The sequence below is a fragment of the Hipposideros armiger genome, unplaced genomic scaffold (assembly GCF_001890085.2).
Source record: "Hipposideros armiger isolate ML-2016 unplaced genomic scaffold, ASM189008v1 scaffold_59, whole genome shotgun sequence".
Lineage (NCBI taxonomy): Eukaryota > Metazoa > Chordata > Mammalia > Chiroptera > Hipposideridae > Hipposideros > Hipposideros armiger.
The window spans coordinates 875,242-888,317 of NW_017731409.1; the positions used below are offsets into that span (position 1 = coordinate 875,242).

The 13,076-nt window shown below is 52.0% G+C and overlaps 1 protein-coding gene across 3 annotated transcripts in view; it reads right to left on the minus strand.

Moving 5' to 3' along the window:
* Positions 1–1,325: 1,325 nt before the first annotated feature.
* The window catches only part of GALNT16 (polypeptide N-acetylgalactosaminyltransferase 16), a 92,051-nt gene continuing 80,300 nt past the window's right edge, over positions 1,326–13,076 (minus strand). For 2 of the 3 annotated variants that reach the window (XM_019641390.1, XM_019641388.1), the window contains one exon: positions 8,667–10,849. In XM_019641390.1, coding sequence (XP_019496935.1) covers positions 10,712–10,849 — 138 coding nt within the window. In that variant the 3' untranslated portion in view covers positions 8,667–10,711. Of the gene's footprint in view, positions 1,350–8,666; positions 10,850–13,076 lie in introns of those variants that run through there. The other variant, XM_019641391.1, reaches the window with a different exon arrangement.

Sequence of the window (13,076 nt, forward strand, 5' to 3'; positions counted from 1 at the left end):
CCATGTAACCTGTGCTTAGAAGGGCCCCACACTGCTATCATCATTTTTTAAATTCTTAGTTGTTTATGAATTAGGTGACCCATTTTCTCATTTTCCACTAAACCCCACAAATTTTGTACGCAGCCCTGTCCTGATGATGACTCCAGAAATCTCAGCACATTCAGATTTGAAAGCAGTGTAGGGACAAGTCAGTAGAGCCTGCACACTCTTGTTTAATAATTTTAATAGGACTGCATTACATATTTAAACTATGTAAAGAGTAAGTGATTTACAGAGATAGAATAGCTCAAGAATATATTTCTGGGAGCCAGACATCCTTGGAGTTCAGGCCCTGCCATTTCCTAGCTGTGTGACCTTGAGCAGCTCACAACATCTCCTAACCTTGATTTCCTCATTACAAATGGAGATGATAATAGTGTCGACCCCATGGAGTTAGCCTGAGAATTAAACAAAATAATAGTTAAAACACTTACATCCGGTTCTGGGAGTCCTGAAAAGTGAGTTCGAGTGCCCAGCCACCTACTCCCTTCTTTGCTGTCCCTTCCTTTGGCTGGTTCCACTCTCCTGTAGACACTCCTGGGGAGGAAAATCTGTGTTGATGTGAGTGGCTGCTAAATGAGAAGAAGACTGAGAAAAACCTAGGAAATACAGCCTTCAAGGACGCAATAACATTCTCCTCAAAAGTTGCTTCAGCTGAAGACTGTAGGTGTTTGCAATATGTATGTAAATAAACTACAGACATCTATCCTGAGTGGAGACGCAGCCCTGGGCAAAAGCTTCAAGAAGACTACTGCTTGGACCACAGAGAAGCCTTCATCAGTCTCTTTGCTGCCAGTTTATACTAAAACCACAGATAACCCCAAAGCCGCAGGTTCTCATGCCTTAGCCCGAATTTAACAAATGCATTAGTATGAAAGCAGTTTGCTCACAAGGTAGGTGCATCTCCATCTGTATTAGCTGCATCATGTCTGCCGTGTAATTTTCGTTTTTCACATTCATTGTCTGTTTAATCAGGCACTGATTTGGCATTAACTTGCAAATGCTGGCTCTCCTGTGCCTGATGAAAAGGAAATTTTACTGGTCAAACCTCACCTGATTCTTTGAAACCCCAAATCAACAGCCAGATTAGAAAAAGCTTGAGAACAAACTGACATGCATCCCATACCCTGCATTCCAAGAACAGAGAGAGGACAGCAGTTTTGTTGTACTCATTCATTCACTCACCACACATTCAGTGAGTACCTACCATGAACTAGGCATAGCACTAGGTGTTGTGGACACGTCCTTGTCTTCATGCAGTTTGCAGTCTAGTGGGAGTGTAGAAAAGTACAGGCAATTCCAGTACAGCCCTGATTCGAGGTAAAGGGGGGAAGTATGGGCACTCAGGGAACCCCAAGGCAAGCCCCTCACCCAGTGGCTAGGGATGGAGGTGGGTAATCTGAGGGAAGCCCTGGGCATTCTTGCCCATGAATTATACCCATTTGTCCATCTCTCAGACCCATGCCTGCCAGGACTCCTCTGTCTGCAAAGTTAACAAGCCTGACGTACCTATTTTGAAAACATATCCCTTTTTGGAGTTCTGGGGACCCTGGGCCAGGGCTGGGGCTGGGGTTGGAGTCAAACCTTCCCAGAGAGCTTGTTTGCCTCACGCAGAGCTACACTGGTTCTTTCTTTCTCTCTTACTTTCTTTCCCTTCCTTCCTTCCTTCCTTCCTTCCTTCCTTCCTTCCTTCCTTCCTTCCTNCCTTCCTTCCTTCCTTCCTTCCTTCCTTCCTTCCTTCCTTTCTTTCTTTCACAAACACTGATTGACCACATCCTCTGTGTCAAGCTCTGGTGGTCAGCTGCAAACAAGATAAATACTCTATCAAAGCCTGGGCATTCCTTTGGGCACTATATCCCCTTTTCTTTATTCCAGCCTGTTCACAAATGCCATCTCATTCAAATCTCACAGCATCCCTAAGAAGTAGGCAGTATTATCCCGGTTTTACTAAGGAGGGAACTGAGGTTCGGAAAAGTGAAGTAACTTGACACAGGTTGCCCAGCTAGTAAGAGAAAAAGCCATGCTTCAGCTCTCGGTTTGGCTCCACAGCCCCTGCTTTCTGCCCTGCCAGGCAGAACCCTGGGCTGAGAAGAGCCTCCCAACCACAGCGTTCTTGTGTCATTGATAAATATCTGTAGGGTTTTCTCAACAGTTTGGCTTTGTCATCCTCCATCAGGCCTCCTGACAGTAGCAAGGCTGTGCCCGATGCGGCCTCCACAGACAGAGGCCACTGGCCTCGGGCAGTCATCACAGCCCCCTTCTCCTCTGCTCCATGGACAGGCCCAGTGAGTGCTAATCCAGGTCAGGCAGGGGATACAGATGAGAGGGGCAGCTCTGCTCTGAAGATACCGGAAGGAACCACTCTTCCTGCCTCATAACCCTCCCCCCTGGCCCCCATCTTGGCCCTCCCAAGTAGTCTTGAAGATCTTCAAAGCCTTATTAGAACATCAAGACCTCTGCTGAATCTAATTTCTTGCTTCTCAAAGGTAAAACAAGTGCTACCAAAAAAGGTTCCAAAGCCAGATCAGCCTTCTCCAGCTCAGGATCAAAGGAGGATGCCTGGACTGTCCACCTCTTCCTTGCTAGTGGGCTTACCATGCCCTGGGGTCCCCATGTCTGAGCTGTGAGGCCTTGCCCTGGTGGCTGGAGAATGTCCTTAGCTCAGGTCTAGCAGCTCTGGCCTGCCCCAGGGTCAGAGAAATACTCCCGGACCGCTGCACAGGCTTTCCCATTCACAAGGCCTGGATCTGCCCTCACATCACCCCCAGATCTCAGGTGAGGACACTGAGGCTTGGGAAGCCACAGGGACTTGCTGAAGGTCACCCTGCTTATAAATGGCTGGGCTGGGAGCGACTGTTCTCTCACTGCAAGGCCAGAGCTCCCACCCCTGCTGTCACACAGTAAAGCAGCCAAGAAATAACTGGGATGGATAAATTTGGTTATAATAAATTTAAAATAAGCCCAGCTGCTTGATGAGCATGCAAAAACCCCAGGTGCCTGGTGAAAACTGGATGAAACCAGCCGGCTCCACGAAGCACCCTCAAGTCCCCACCTCAGTGGACAAAGCCAAATCACCTCTTGATTCCACTTGAACATGCACAAAACTAGCCTCTGGGGAGAAATAATGCAGAACAGAGAACCTTAATGCCAGAAAGACATTTGGAAAACAAGAATCCTGGCCAGGATGTGGGAGAAAGCAGACAACGCGGCAAAGCAGCCCTTGGCCTGTGGGGCCAGATCATTCAGGGGCATGGTCCCTGGGTCAGACTTCATGATTTGAAATCCTGACTGTCTCCTACTAGCTGGGGAATCTTGGGCAAGTGTGTTAACCTCTCTAGGTTTCAATTTACTTGTTTGTAAATGGGGTTTTAATGAAAATACTTACTTAATAGAGTGGTTATAAGGATTAAAGAAGTCAAAATGTGCGAACCTCAATGACTGGTGAATAAGTGATAGTACTGGCTGTGAGTGTCATCTCTCAGATGATCGATCTATGGAAAGGATTTAGCTATGTAATCATGGTAATGTATGTCCGTCCAGAGGGCTGTGAGGTGCAGCACTGATTCTTTAATTAATGAATCTTCTAGGGTGGAAGCTCTTCTATAATGAAGTCAGCCATATGTGGCTGATGTTGGGAGAGAAACTCATAAATCACAAAGCAAGGGTGTCATGTGGCATCTGGCTCAATGGCAAAACTTGGCCCGCCCAGCGTCGTGCCCGCTCTCCTCTGCCCTGGAGGGATCCAACACAGTCCAGAGCATGGAGGCAGCCTGCTTCGGAGAGGCAAGGCCTGCAGCGCACAGCGTCTTCTCTGAGCCTCTGGCCCAGAGGTGATTCATGCCCTGCAGTCCAGGGGCCAGGACCCACCTCCATCACCAAACCAGTGGCTCTCAAACTTGAGTGTGCATCAGAATCCCCTAGCCCTGGGGACTTTTTAAACTCAGATAGCTGAGCCCTGACCCCCGAGTTTCTGTTTCAGTACGTCTGGGTGAGACCCAAGAGTTTGCATTTCTAGTAAGTTCCCAGGTGATGCTGATGTTGCTGGTCTGACCACATTTTGAGAACCACCAACCACTTCTGTGGGACTGAGTTTAAACCTTGCTATTTGTCCTTGGGCAAGTTTCTTCTCTCCACTCTCTCACCCATAAAGTGGGCACACCAGAACCTACCTCATGGGGGGTGTTGGAGAGAATGAGAGAATGCACATGGTATGAAGTTCTGAGTACGCAGGAAATGCTCAATCCGTGTCAGCTCTCAGCATCACCAATGCATGACTGTTGAGGGCTTAGAGACAACAAATAAGTAGGAAGGGTGGAGTTGTGAAGATACCAAGCTTTTAAGAAGAAGTGAGAGGAAAATGAACAAATATAGATTGAGTGCTTTCTGAATGCAATTGATTCCTAAATGCAAAAGATGCTTTATCGCTATATATAAAAAAATCCCAGCTAGAATCTTTTCATTCATTCAACAAGCCAACAATTACTGTGAGTCTGAGAACCAGGCTCTGTGCTGCGGCTGTAAGAAGTATAAAGCTGGAGCAGACATAGGTCCTGTTAACAAGGAGCTACCGTCCAACAGGAAACAGAAAAGACAAATAAGGACTAGAGAAGACAAATCCACATCACTGCATAAGGAGGAGGAATGTGCTCACTGTGGCTGACGAGGAACACTCAAAACGCTAAATAAATAATCCGGAGAGATGCTTTCAGACAGGTGGGAGATCAGGGAAGGTTTCCTTATGGAAGCAGCACAGAGATGAGAAGGTAGAGGGCAGAAGGAAGAGCAAAAGCACAAACAAGAGAAGGAAGAAAGCAACTTCCAGAAACAGGACTCAGGTCAGTTTGGCTGAACTGCAGGGTGAAGAACAGAGGGCGGGAGCTGAAGCTGGCCTGGCTCTATGGTGTCCAGCGATGAATGGCCTTGACCCTTGGTTGTTGACAGGGCTCCTCTGAGCCCATTCCATGTCCTCTGTGGGGTAGGTGCTCAGCTCATCATCATGGACTTGATGATGTTCATAGCGATGAGTGTAAGAACCTGCATGATACATGAGGGGCATCCCTGAGGAGCTCCAACTACTGCCCAGCACCTGCTCACCTTCCCAGCACCTGCTCACCTTCCCAGCATCTATCAGAATGAAAGAGGTCCATCTGGCAGCTGCAGGACGTGAGCACACACCCAGGAGAAAGGCCCCACCCCACGCCATTCTCCTGCCCCACCTGCTGCCCCTTACCACTTACTGTGACCTGATTTAACCGTAACCCCTACTCTCCCACTCCCATGGAGAACAAAGCTGTGGAGAGCAGAGTCATCCTGGGGCAAGGGCAGCCCTTGCCATTGTAAGCGGAGGAAGCTGGAGCTGTGCAGCTGCCCACGAGGGCTGTGGGGTGCGGGCCAGCGCACTTCAGCAGGTTGCCTGCCAGAGGCCCTATCAGGGAGACCCTAAGCAGCCACCTCTGGAGGCTCTTCCCTCCTGTTTGTGGACCCAGAACCTCAGACTCTCCTGCCAGCCCTGGTTTCCTGTCCAACTGGGGGTTTCCTAGCTGGGGACATTTCAACACTGCTCTCCTCAGGTGCTATTTCTGGCTCTACCTCTGGCTCCTAGATCTGGTCCACACATTCATCTGGCCCCCAGAGGAAGTGGAGTGAAGAGAACAGGGGTGCTTTCCTTCCCCTTGGCTTCTCCCTCTCACAGTGAGGTTGAGGGTCGGCACACTGGTTCCAGAGCCTGGGCCCATCCTGACTCTCCCCTGCATGGCTTCCAAGCCCCCCTACTTTCAGAGGGTTGCAGACTCAATGTACACCCGTATCACCCAGGCCACTCGTCACACATACAGAAATTTGGAGTCAGCAGGTCTGGGTGGGAGCACAGAAACACATGCTCACAAGCAACCCAAGTGATTACAGCAGGTTATCTGGATGCACCCCAAGAGACACTTATTTGAAAATTGTTGAAAGATAGGCCTAGTTTTCAAATGATTTGAAGGGGGACAGAGGTAACCTGAGCCTGGAAGGAGAGCCTCCTGGGCATTTGTGTTCATTCTCTTTAGATCAGAATCACTGGGTTTCCCAGGCCATGTAGTGCCACCCCTTCTTTTGCGTTCTCCAAACAAAGGAAACTGGGCCTGGAGGAAAGCTCACTGGCTCAAGAAGCAGAGGGCATGTCTGCTTGGGTTTAAATGGCTCCCATAGCTTCCTTCAAGAATTCTTCTGTGATCACAGACTGGTCTACATCACCACGATGCTGTGTGCACTGGGGTATAAAGCCCAGGCCACACAGCAGTGACCTGCCACACTGCTCCCAGGCCTCACCCAGCCCGCCATTTACCCCAGACCGAGGCAGGCATTGCCCAGAATGGCAATGAGCTGTTTTGGAAGCAGCAGGACTCCCTGGCCCCCAGGCCACAAGGAGAGGCCCCTCCTTGCTGCTCCCATAGCCCCTGCCTTCTCTGTAGCTTCTATCGTGTGGTATTATGGTTGCCCGCTCATTTGTCCATTTCCCCTGCTAGAATATTCGTTCTTAAGGGCAAGGACAATTTCTGTCTTGTTTACATTTGTGTCATCACCCTTAGCAAAATGCCTACTATGGGACAGGCACTCAGAAAATGTTTATTAACGATAGCAATGAAAATAAAGAAAAAACAACCAAAAAACCCAACTGAACAAACAACACAATAGCAATGATGTTTATTTACTGGGCATTAAGGACCGGGTGCTTTGCAGTCATTAAATAAATTATTCCTCACAAAAACCTTTTAGGACTGCGAGTACCCCCATCTTACAGGTGAGGAAACCAAGCTGAGAGATGTGATAACTTACTCAAGACCACACAGCCAGGAAGTGGCAGAGTGGGATGGACCTCGCTGATGAGGTGTCTGGAGTCCATACTCCTATGATCCTCTTCCCGCACTCCATAGGATTGAATTCCATAGCCAAGGGCTGTCCTCAGGTGGCTCTGGGGCCTCAGTCCCACTGGGTTACTCAGTCTGGTTGCAGACCAAGGGATAGGGCCCTCCCCGGATAGGGCCCTCCCCGTTCCACCTCAGGCCTTTGTTAAGTGCCTGGCAGTGAAGATCTCTCGAGATGAGTGAAGCTGCCTGGCCCCCCTCCCTCCTTCTGGTGGAAACTGACTCAGAGCAGCACAGGGGACACAGAAATACCATAGCCATTGAGAACATTGTCGGAAATGAAGCTGTGGACATTATGAACTCCAGCCTTTCCTTTCCAGGTTTCCTTTCCTATTCCCCTGGTGGGAGAGGACCACACCCTCCCTATTCAGTGCTGAAAGATACTCCACAGGCCTGGGGGTGCCAGGCCTCTCAGAGGACGGTGATGTTGCCGGGGTTATTTCTCCCAACTGCAAATGGGCAGACGGAGGGGCCAAGGGGAGAGCCTTTGTGAAAATTGAAGCCAAGTCACAGAGGCCCAGAGATGGAGGAATGAGCCTCTATTCAGGGTCCCTCCTGCCCTCCCCACCCCGGTGTATTCTGGGAGATTCTCTCTTCTGCTGGGTTATGTAAGGCCTGTTGTTACTGGCCAACTAGAGGGTGTTTGCTGAATCATCCAGGAGCTGGCTAAAGGCGAACACCCTTGGTTGCCAGAAAAAAAAAGGGGGTGGGAGAGAGAATGGGCGTGGGAGAGGTAGGTTTGAAGGAGGGCAAGAGAGAGCACACCTCAGGAGAAGCAGCACCAGAGCCCTCCAAGGTGGGAGTGAAGATAAACGGAAAGTGGAAACCGGGCCAACAGGGAGGCCCAAGAAGGCGGTGGGCAGTGGGCTGTGCTCTTTGAGAGGATGGACGGATGGACAGACACTGCAGCTGAGTGTTCTGCATTTAATTGTCACCTTTGTCCAGCTTAGTCCAAGCTGGATCTGCAGCCACGCTGTGTGCTTGGAACTGTCACCAGCCAGGGCTTGCTCCAGGCCCCTCAGGCCTGCTGGTCATAAGTTCTGGGGAATCCAGATGAGCAGCCCTGAGACAAGGTGGGGAGGGAGACGGAAATGACTGCGTTCAGGAGGTTTTAGTCTCACACGGGCCTGCCCACTACAGTTCATAGATGCACTGAAGTGTTTATTTTTACCTGGGTAGGTTCAGCTTCTGATCACAGAAATGGCAGGGGCTTTCCATTGGTTTCCATGGAAGCATTAAGCAGAGCATCTGTTACTCGATCAAACTAGACTAGGCTGGTAGGACTCTTTCTGGAATGATTTTGCTGTTTCTACCCAGGAAGATGGTCCCCCCTGCATTTTTACCACTGCCTTCTTGTACGGTAGAGGGGAAGGGTAGTTCAGAGGGGCCCAAAGGCAAACACTTGGAGAAGCCCCTTAGGTTCCATTTCGAAACTCCTAGTGTCCCTCAGTGAGGTCACCGGAGCCCGGCTGCCCAGCCTGCCCAGCAGCAAAGCCACCTGCAGGCTCCCCCCAGAGCAGCCAGCCTGTCGTCTAGGAGTCCCTGGGGTACCATGGGGCGTGTAGGCCAAGGGACAAGCTATCACATGCAGGAGGGAGTTAGACTTAAGTGTGTTCAGTTTCACTTTTACAGAATAGAGGCTCTGGCTTCCTTATGGGGCAGCGGAGGGTGGTGCTGAAGGGCTTGACTCTGGCATTAGAAAGGAAGGCGCTGATGCACATGTACATGTGAGAAGTGGTTTTATTCCAAGTGTGTGTTTCATATAGACAAAGTCCTCAGGGACAGCTAGTGGCACATGCTTTGGTCAAGAAGAGGAAAAGCAAAACCAGAACAGGGCTGAGTCCCACAAATGATGGCTGACAAGTGCTGAGCCTGGTCCGACCATGAGGAAGGAGGGAGCCGCTACGGCTCTCTGAGCAACAGCCCTCTTACATTCAACGAGACAAGCCTTCACTCCCCATCTCCAAAGGCCCACGCTGCCCACCGGGGTGGACACGCACAATGGAGATGACGGTGGGTGAAACATCACAGCAGAGGCCAGGAGGAGTGTGGCCCCCATGCTGGTGAGCCCACAGGGTGCCCACTGAGGCACAGGAGCACTGCTGAGAGGACGCCGGGGAGCCAGGAGCTGAGGAAACCACCGAGAGCCCTCCAGAGTAGGTGCTGCGGACCTACAGAGTAGACCCTTGGCTTCTGGTCCCAGGGGCTGCATAGAGGACGCAGGCGACAGCAGTTTAGGCACACCAGGGAGGGAGATAGGGCATGGCAGCTCAGGTGGATGGTAGGTAGCTCCAATCCAGACCCTTTGGGGATCGGGGACCTCTGTAAGAAGCTGGGGAAATCCAAGGACCCACTCCCCAGGAAAATGCATATAGTGTGTATATATATATATACACACTATTTGGGGAACAATTTCAGGAGATTCCTAGGCCCTTTGGAATCCATGAGCTCCCTAGGGGTCCCGAGCTGGTTTGCTTTGTGGGAGGAGGACCCTCAGAGGTCCTGGTACCACCAGTCTTTTGCCCCAGATCACACTGCTTGAGCCAGTGGGGTGGGGAAAGAGGAATATGGGGAATAACAGAAGTGGTTCCAAGACCAGACCATGGGGTAGGGGGAAAGAGGCCCACTGCCTGTGAGGAGGAACTGGGAGCTCTCTACACGAACAGAAGCCACCAGCTTGCCTCCCATCCACGGTCGTGACTGACCCTCCTGTAGTGGGGAGAGGTGAGGATGGGCTTAGCCTGGATGACTTAGTCCCTAATGACTTAGGGAGTGTCAATGCTCCAGAAAGGAGGTCCCATTCTTACTGGCCACCCTAACTCCATAATGCTGTATTTACAGAGGCAAAGGCTTTTGAGAAAGCAGGTGTCAAAAACTGGGAACGAGGGGGTCTGCTCAGTGGTGGATGGTGGCTGCCTGCCCTTGTGGGGTACTCAAGGCAGGCCCAGGCAGGGGGGACAGGGCACCAGCAGGTCATTAAGGCCCAAGGGAGAGGCCTTGACCTGACACATGGCCAAACAGAAGTGGGGTCTGTTTAATAAACTGTCCCAAGGCTGCCACTGAAGATTGCCCTGCAGCCTCTTGCTAAGAACTTGGGGACCAGAGCACAGGACCAGAGGCACAGTGCAGCATGGGAGGATTAGGTCCCCAGGAAGAGACCCACTCTTTGGGTGCTTTGCTGTTCTTCTATCCATGTCCTACAAATCACCTATTCTTTGCCCCAGGTCCCATTCCTCCCACACCCAACCCAGCACCTGCCTGGGACAGGCCACTGAGCTTCTCGCCTCCTTTTGGTTCTCTGTCTGCCCTGCAGGCTGCCCATCGCTTCCCAGCCTCAGCCTCCCCAGCCGCGCCGCCCGATCCCACGGGCAGGCCCCATGACACAGCGGGGCCCCTGTGTAGGCTTCTGTCTTTGCTCTCCCCAGCCAACAAGGGGAGGGCACCTGAACCACTGTCTGGGCCCCCAGGAAGGCAAAGGGAGGGGACAAAGAGTGAGGGCACCTGCCCAGTCTCTGCCCAGCAGCAGTCCAGCATCCTGACCTTCTCTCCTGGGGCGAGGCCAGGATGGCAGCCGGGGCATCGGGGTATGTTCCCTGAGCCCTCCACGTACAAGCTTTGGAGAATGGTGTCTCGTGGCAGGGGTGTTTACTGATGATTCCGGCAGAAATATGAGGAGATGGAAACGGCCCGCTTTACACTCCCCCACCCTAACCCCCTTCCAGTCCCAAAGTCTCATGCAAAAGGTACAGGAGGCCCTGGGGCTACCGTCATGTGTGCGGCAACAGCTGCCATTGCTGGGCCGGGGCATCGGCCTGGCACTTGCTGGTCACCAGCTGGGCGGGCGTGGCCTCCAGGCAGAGGCCAATGACTGAATGCTGGATGAAAGAGGCTTTTCTTCTCCATCTCTGGGGGGAGAGGTGGGGAAAGAGGGCAATGAGAAAACTGATTAAGAATAGCAATGCTCATACCTTCATTGCATACGTATGTAAATGGCTCTGTATATACCTAGGACACACCCCCATTTAAACAGTCTGCGTGTCCCTTGCATAAGAGGCTACCCAACCCCACATGAGCTTTAAGCTCATGCTTCCTGACGCACTCTTGTTCTGTAGTTTGGCATGAAGTTACTGTCTAGATCAGAGGCTCACAAGCTGAAGCTCACTCACAGCTGCATTTTGGCCTGCACAAAACAAAATTTTATTTAAAATTTGGCTTAGTCGCCACAGAAAAATCTGCATTTCCAGCTTCTCTTCAGACATGGTTCAATTTCTATTGTGGTATCAGCGGGTCGGGGCTGAGGAGCTGGTCTCTGCCACCATAAATGGGCTCTTATCTCAGTTCACCTGAGGTCCACCTGGGCTTCCCCACCAGCTCCCTATAAGCACTTGAGCTTGAGTTCTTAGCAAGGTGAGTTTTTTTTACTCCTTCAAACAAGATCTCCCTGCAGCTCTAAGCTTCTGCCTTGGCCTGTAACTGTGCAGCCAGTTACCTGCACCCTGTAGTGGGACCTGGCCACCATCTCTGCAGAGAGGACGAATGAGGCCAGCAGGGTGGTAGGGGCGCTTGAGTCCCATATCAGAGCCATGAAGGGGCTCCCGGGTCAGTGCCTTCACCTCCTGGTGCCTCCCCTTCCCCAAGCTTGGCAAGGGGGGAAGGGTTGTTCCTGTAGGACCTTTTGGAAGTGCGTGGGTGGAGGACGGAGTGTGGTTTGGAACACTTAGAACAGATGAGAAGCCGAGACCCAGGATTCAAGGCTCAGGGAAGAATAAATAGCAAGATAGGTATAGTTTTGATTTCCTTCCTCTTTACCTCCCATGCATCCATCTCCCCTCGTCCTATATCCACCTTGACCTCCCTAAGAAGTGGGGAGTGCTCATGACTACATGGATGGAGCCCAGAGAGCTCCGAGGGGGAGGAGCCATGTTCTTATCTGAGCCTCCAGGACAAGGGAGGTGAGCTGCACCCCGCTGCAGGGCCAGGGCCAGGGCTGCAGGTGGACACGAGGTGGGCAGAGAAGGGATATGTACACAGGGTAGACGGTGGGGACTGTGGGGCCTGGATTCCCCTTGGGAATCAGGGCTGTGAGGTGAGGGGCTGAGAAACAGCTTTTCTGGCCATGTGTCCCCAGCAGAGAGCGGTTCCTGGCCTAAAGGTCAGGAGCAGTGGATGGGACAGGGCCTTCGGTCCCTCTGAAACTCACAGCATCCTACTACTTGTGTTCTTGTCTCTGACCGCTTGGGAGGGGCTGGCCTCACTCCCCTCAGCTGGGCATTGCTGGACCATGTCCTTCTTTCATCCCTGTGACCAACATGATCTACACATCCCCTGGCACAAGTAGGCACCCACTGCAGTTTTATAAAGAATGAGGGCATAGTCATTAGGAGGTGCTCCCCACATCACAGGATTCTCACTTCCGGTGCCATCGGGCAATCTCAGGGCCTCCCCCGCTCGCCCAGCCACTTAATTCTGGGCCTGGACAGAGAAACAGTGTCCTTCACAGTACTCGCCCATCTCCATAGTCTCGGCTCTTGCAGACTCCTTGCAAGGCAGGAAGGGGAGGGAGCCCCTAATTTTATAAGTGAGGAGGCTGAGCCTCAGAGAGGTAAGTGGGGTGACCACACTGGGACCTGCTAACTCTATCACACCAGTTCTCATGCACAGGGACCTCTCGGATACCTGACACCCAAGTGACCTTAAGTAGGGCCAAAGGGAGACCAAGAAGTGAGGCTCAGATTGGAGACGTGACCGGCAGTGGGATAGCTGCTTATCCAGTCCTCCTGGAGGAGGGGCACAGCTGTCCAGGGTGCTGTTGGGGGGCTGGCAGGACTTGCAGGAGCAGAATGAGTGGGGACAAGAGGGTCCTATGAGCCCCTTCAGGCTGGGTAAGCATGAAGGGGAAAATGGATACTTCAGTCCCAGAAGAGAAGTATTTGAACAGTGCCTGCCTTGGAAGCTACTTCCCAGCTTCGGCATCAACAAGGAATGGGAGGGCTCGAGGCTTGACCCTCAGAGAGGTTTATGCTCCAGGTTAGGGGGAGTCTGAGGACCCGCTCACTGCAGGGCAGGGTCAGAGGGCAGGCAGCCTGGGGGAGGGCAGGACCAGCTGCACACCTCCCCTCCACCCCCCACCCC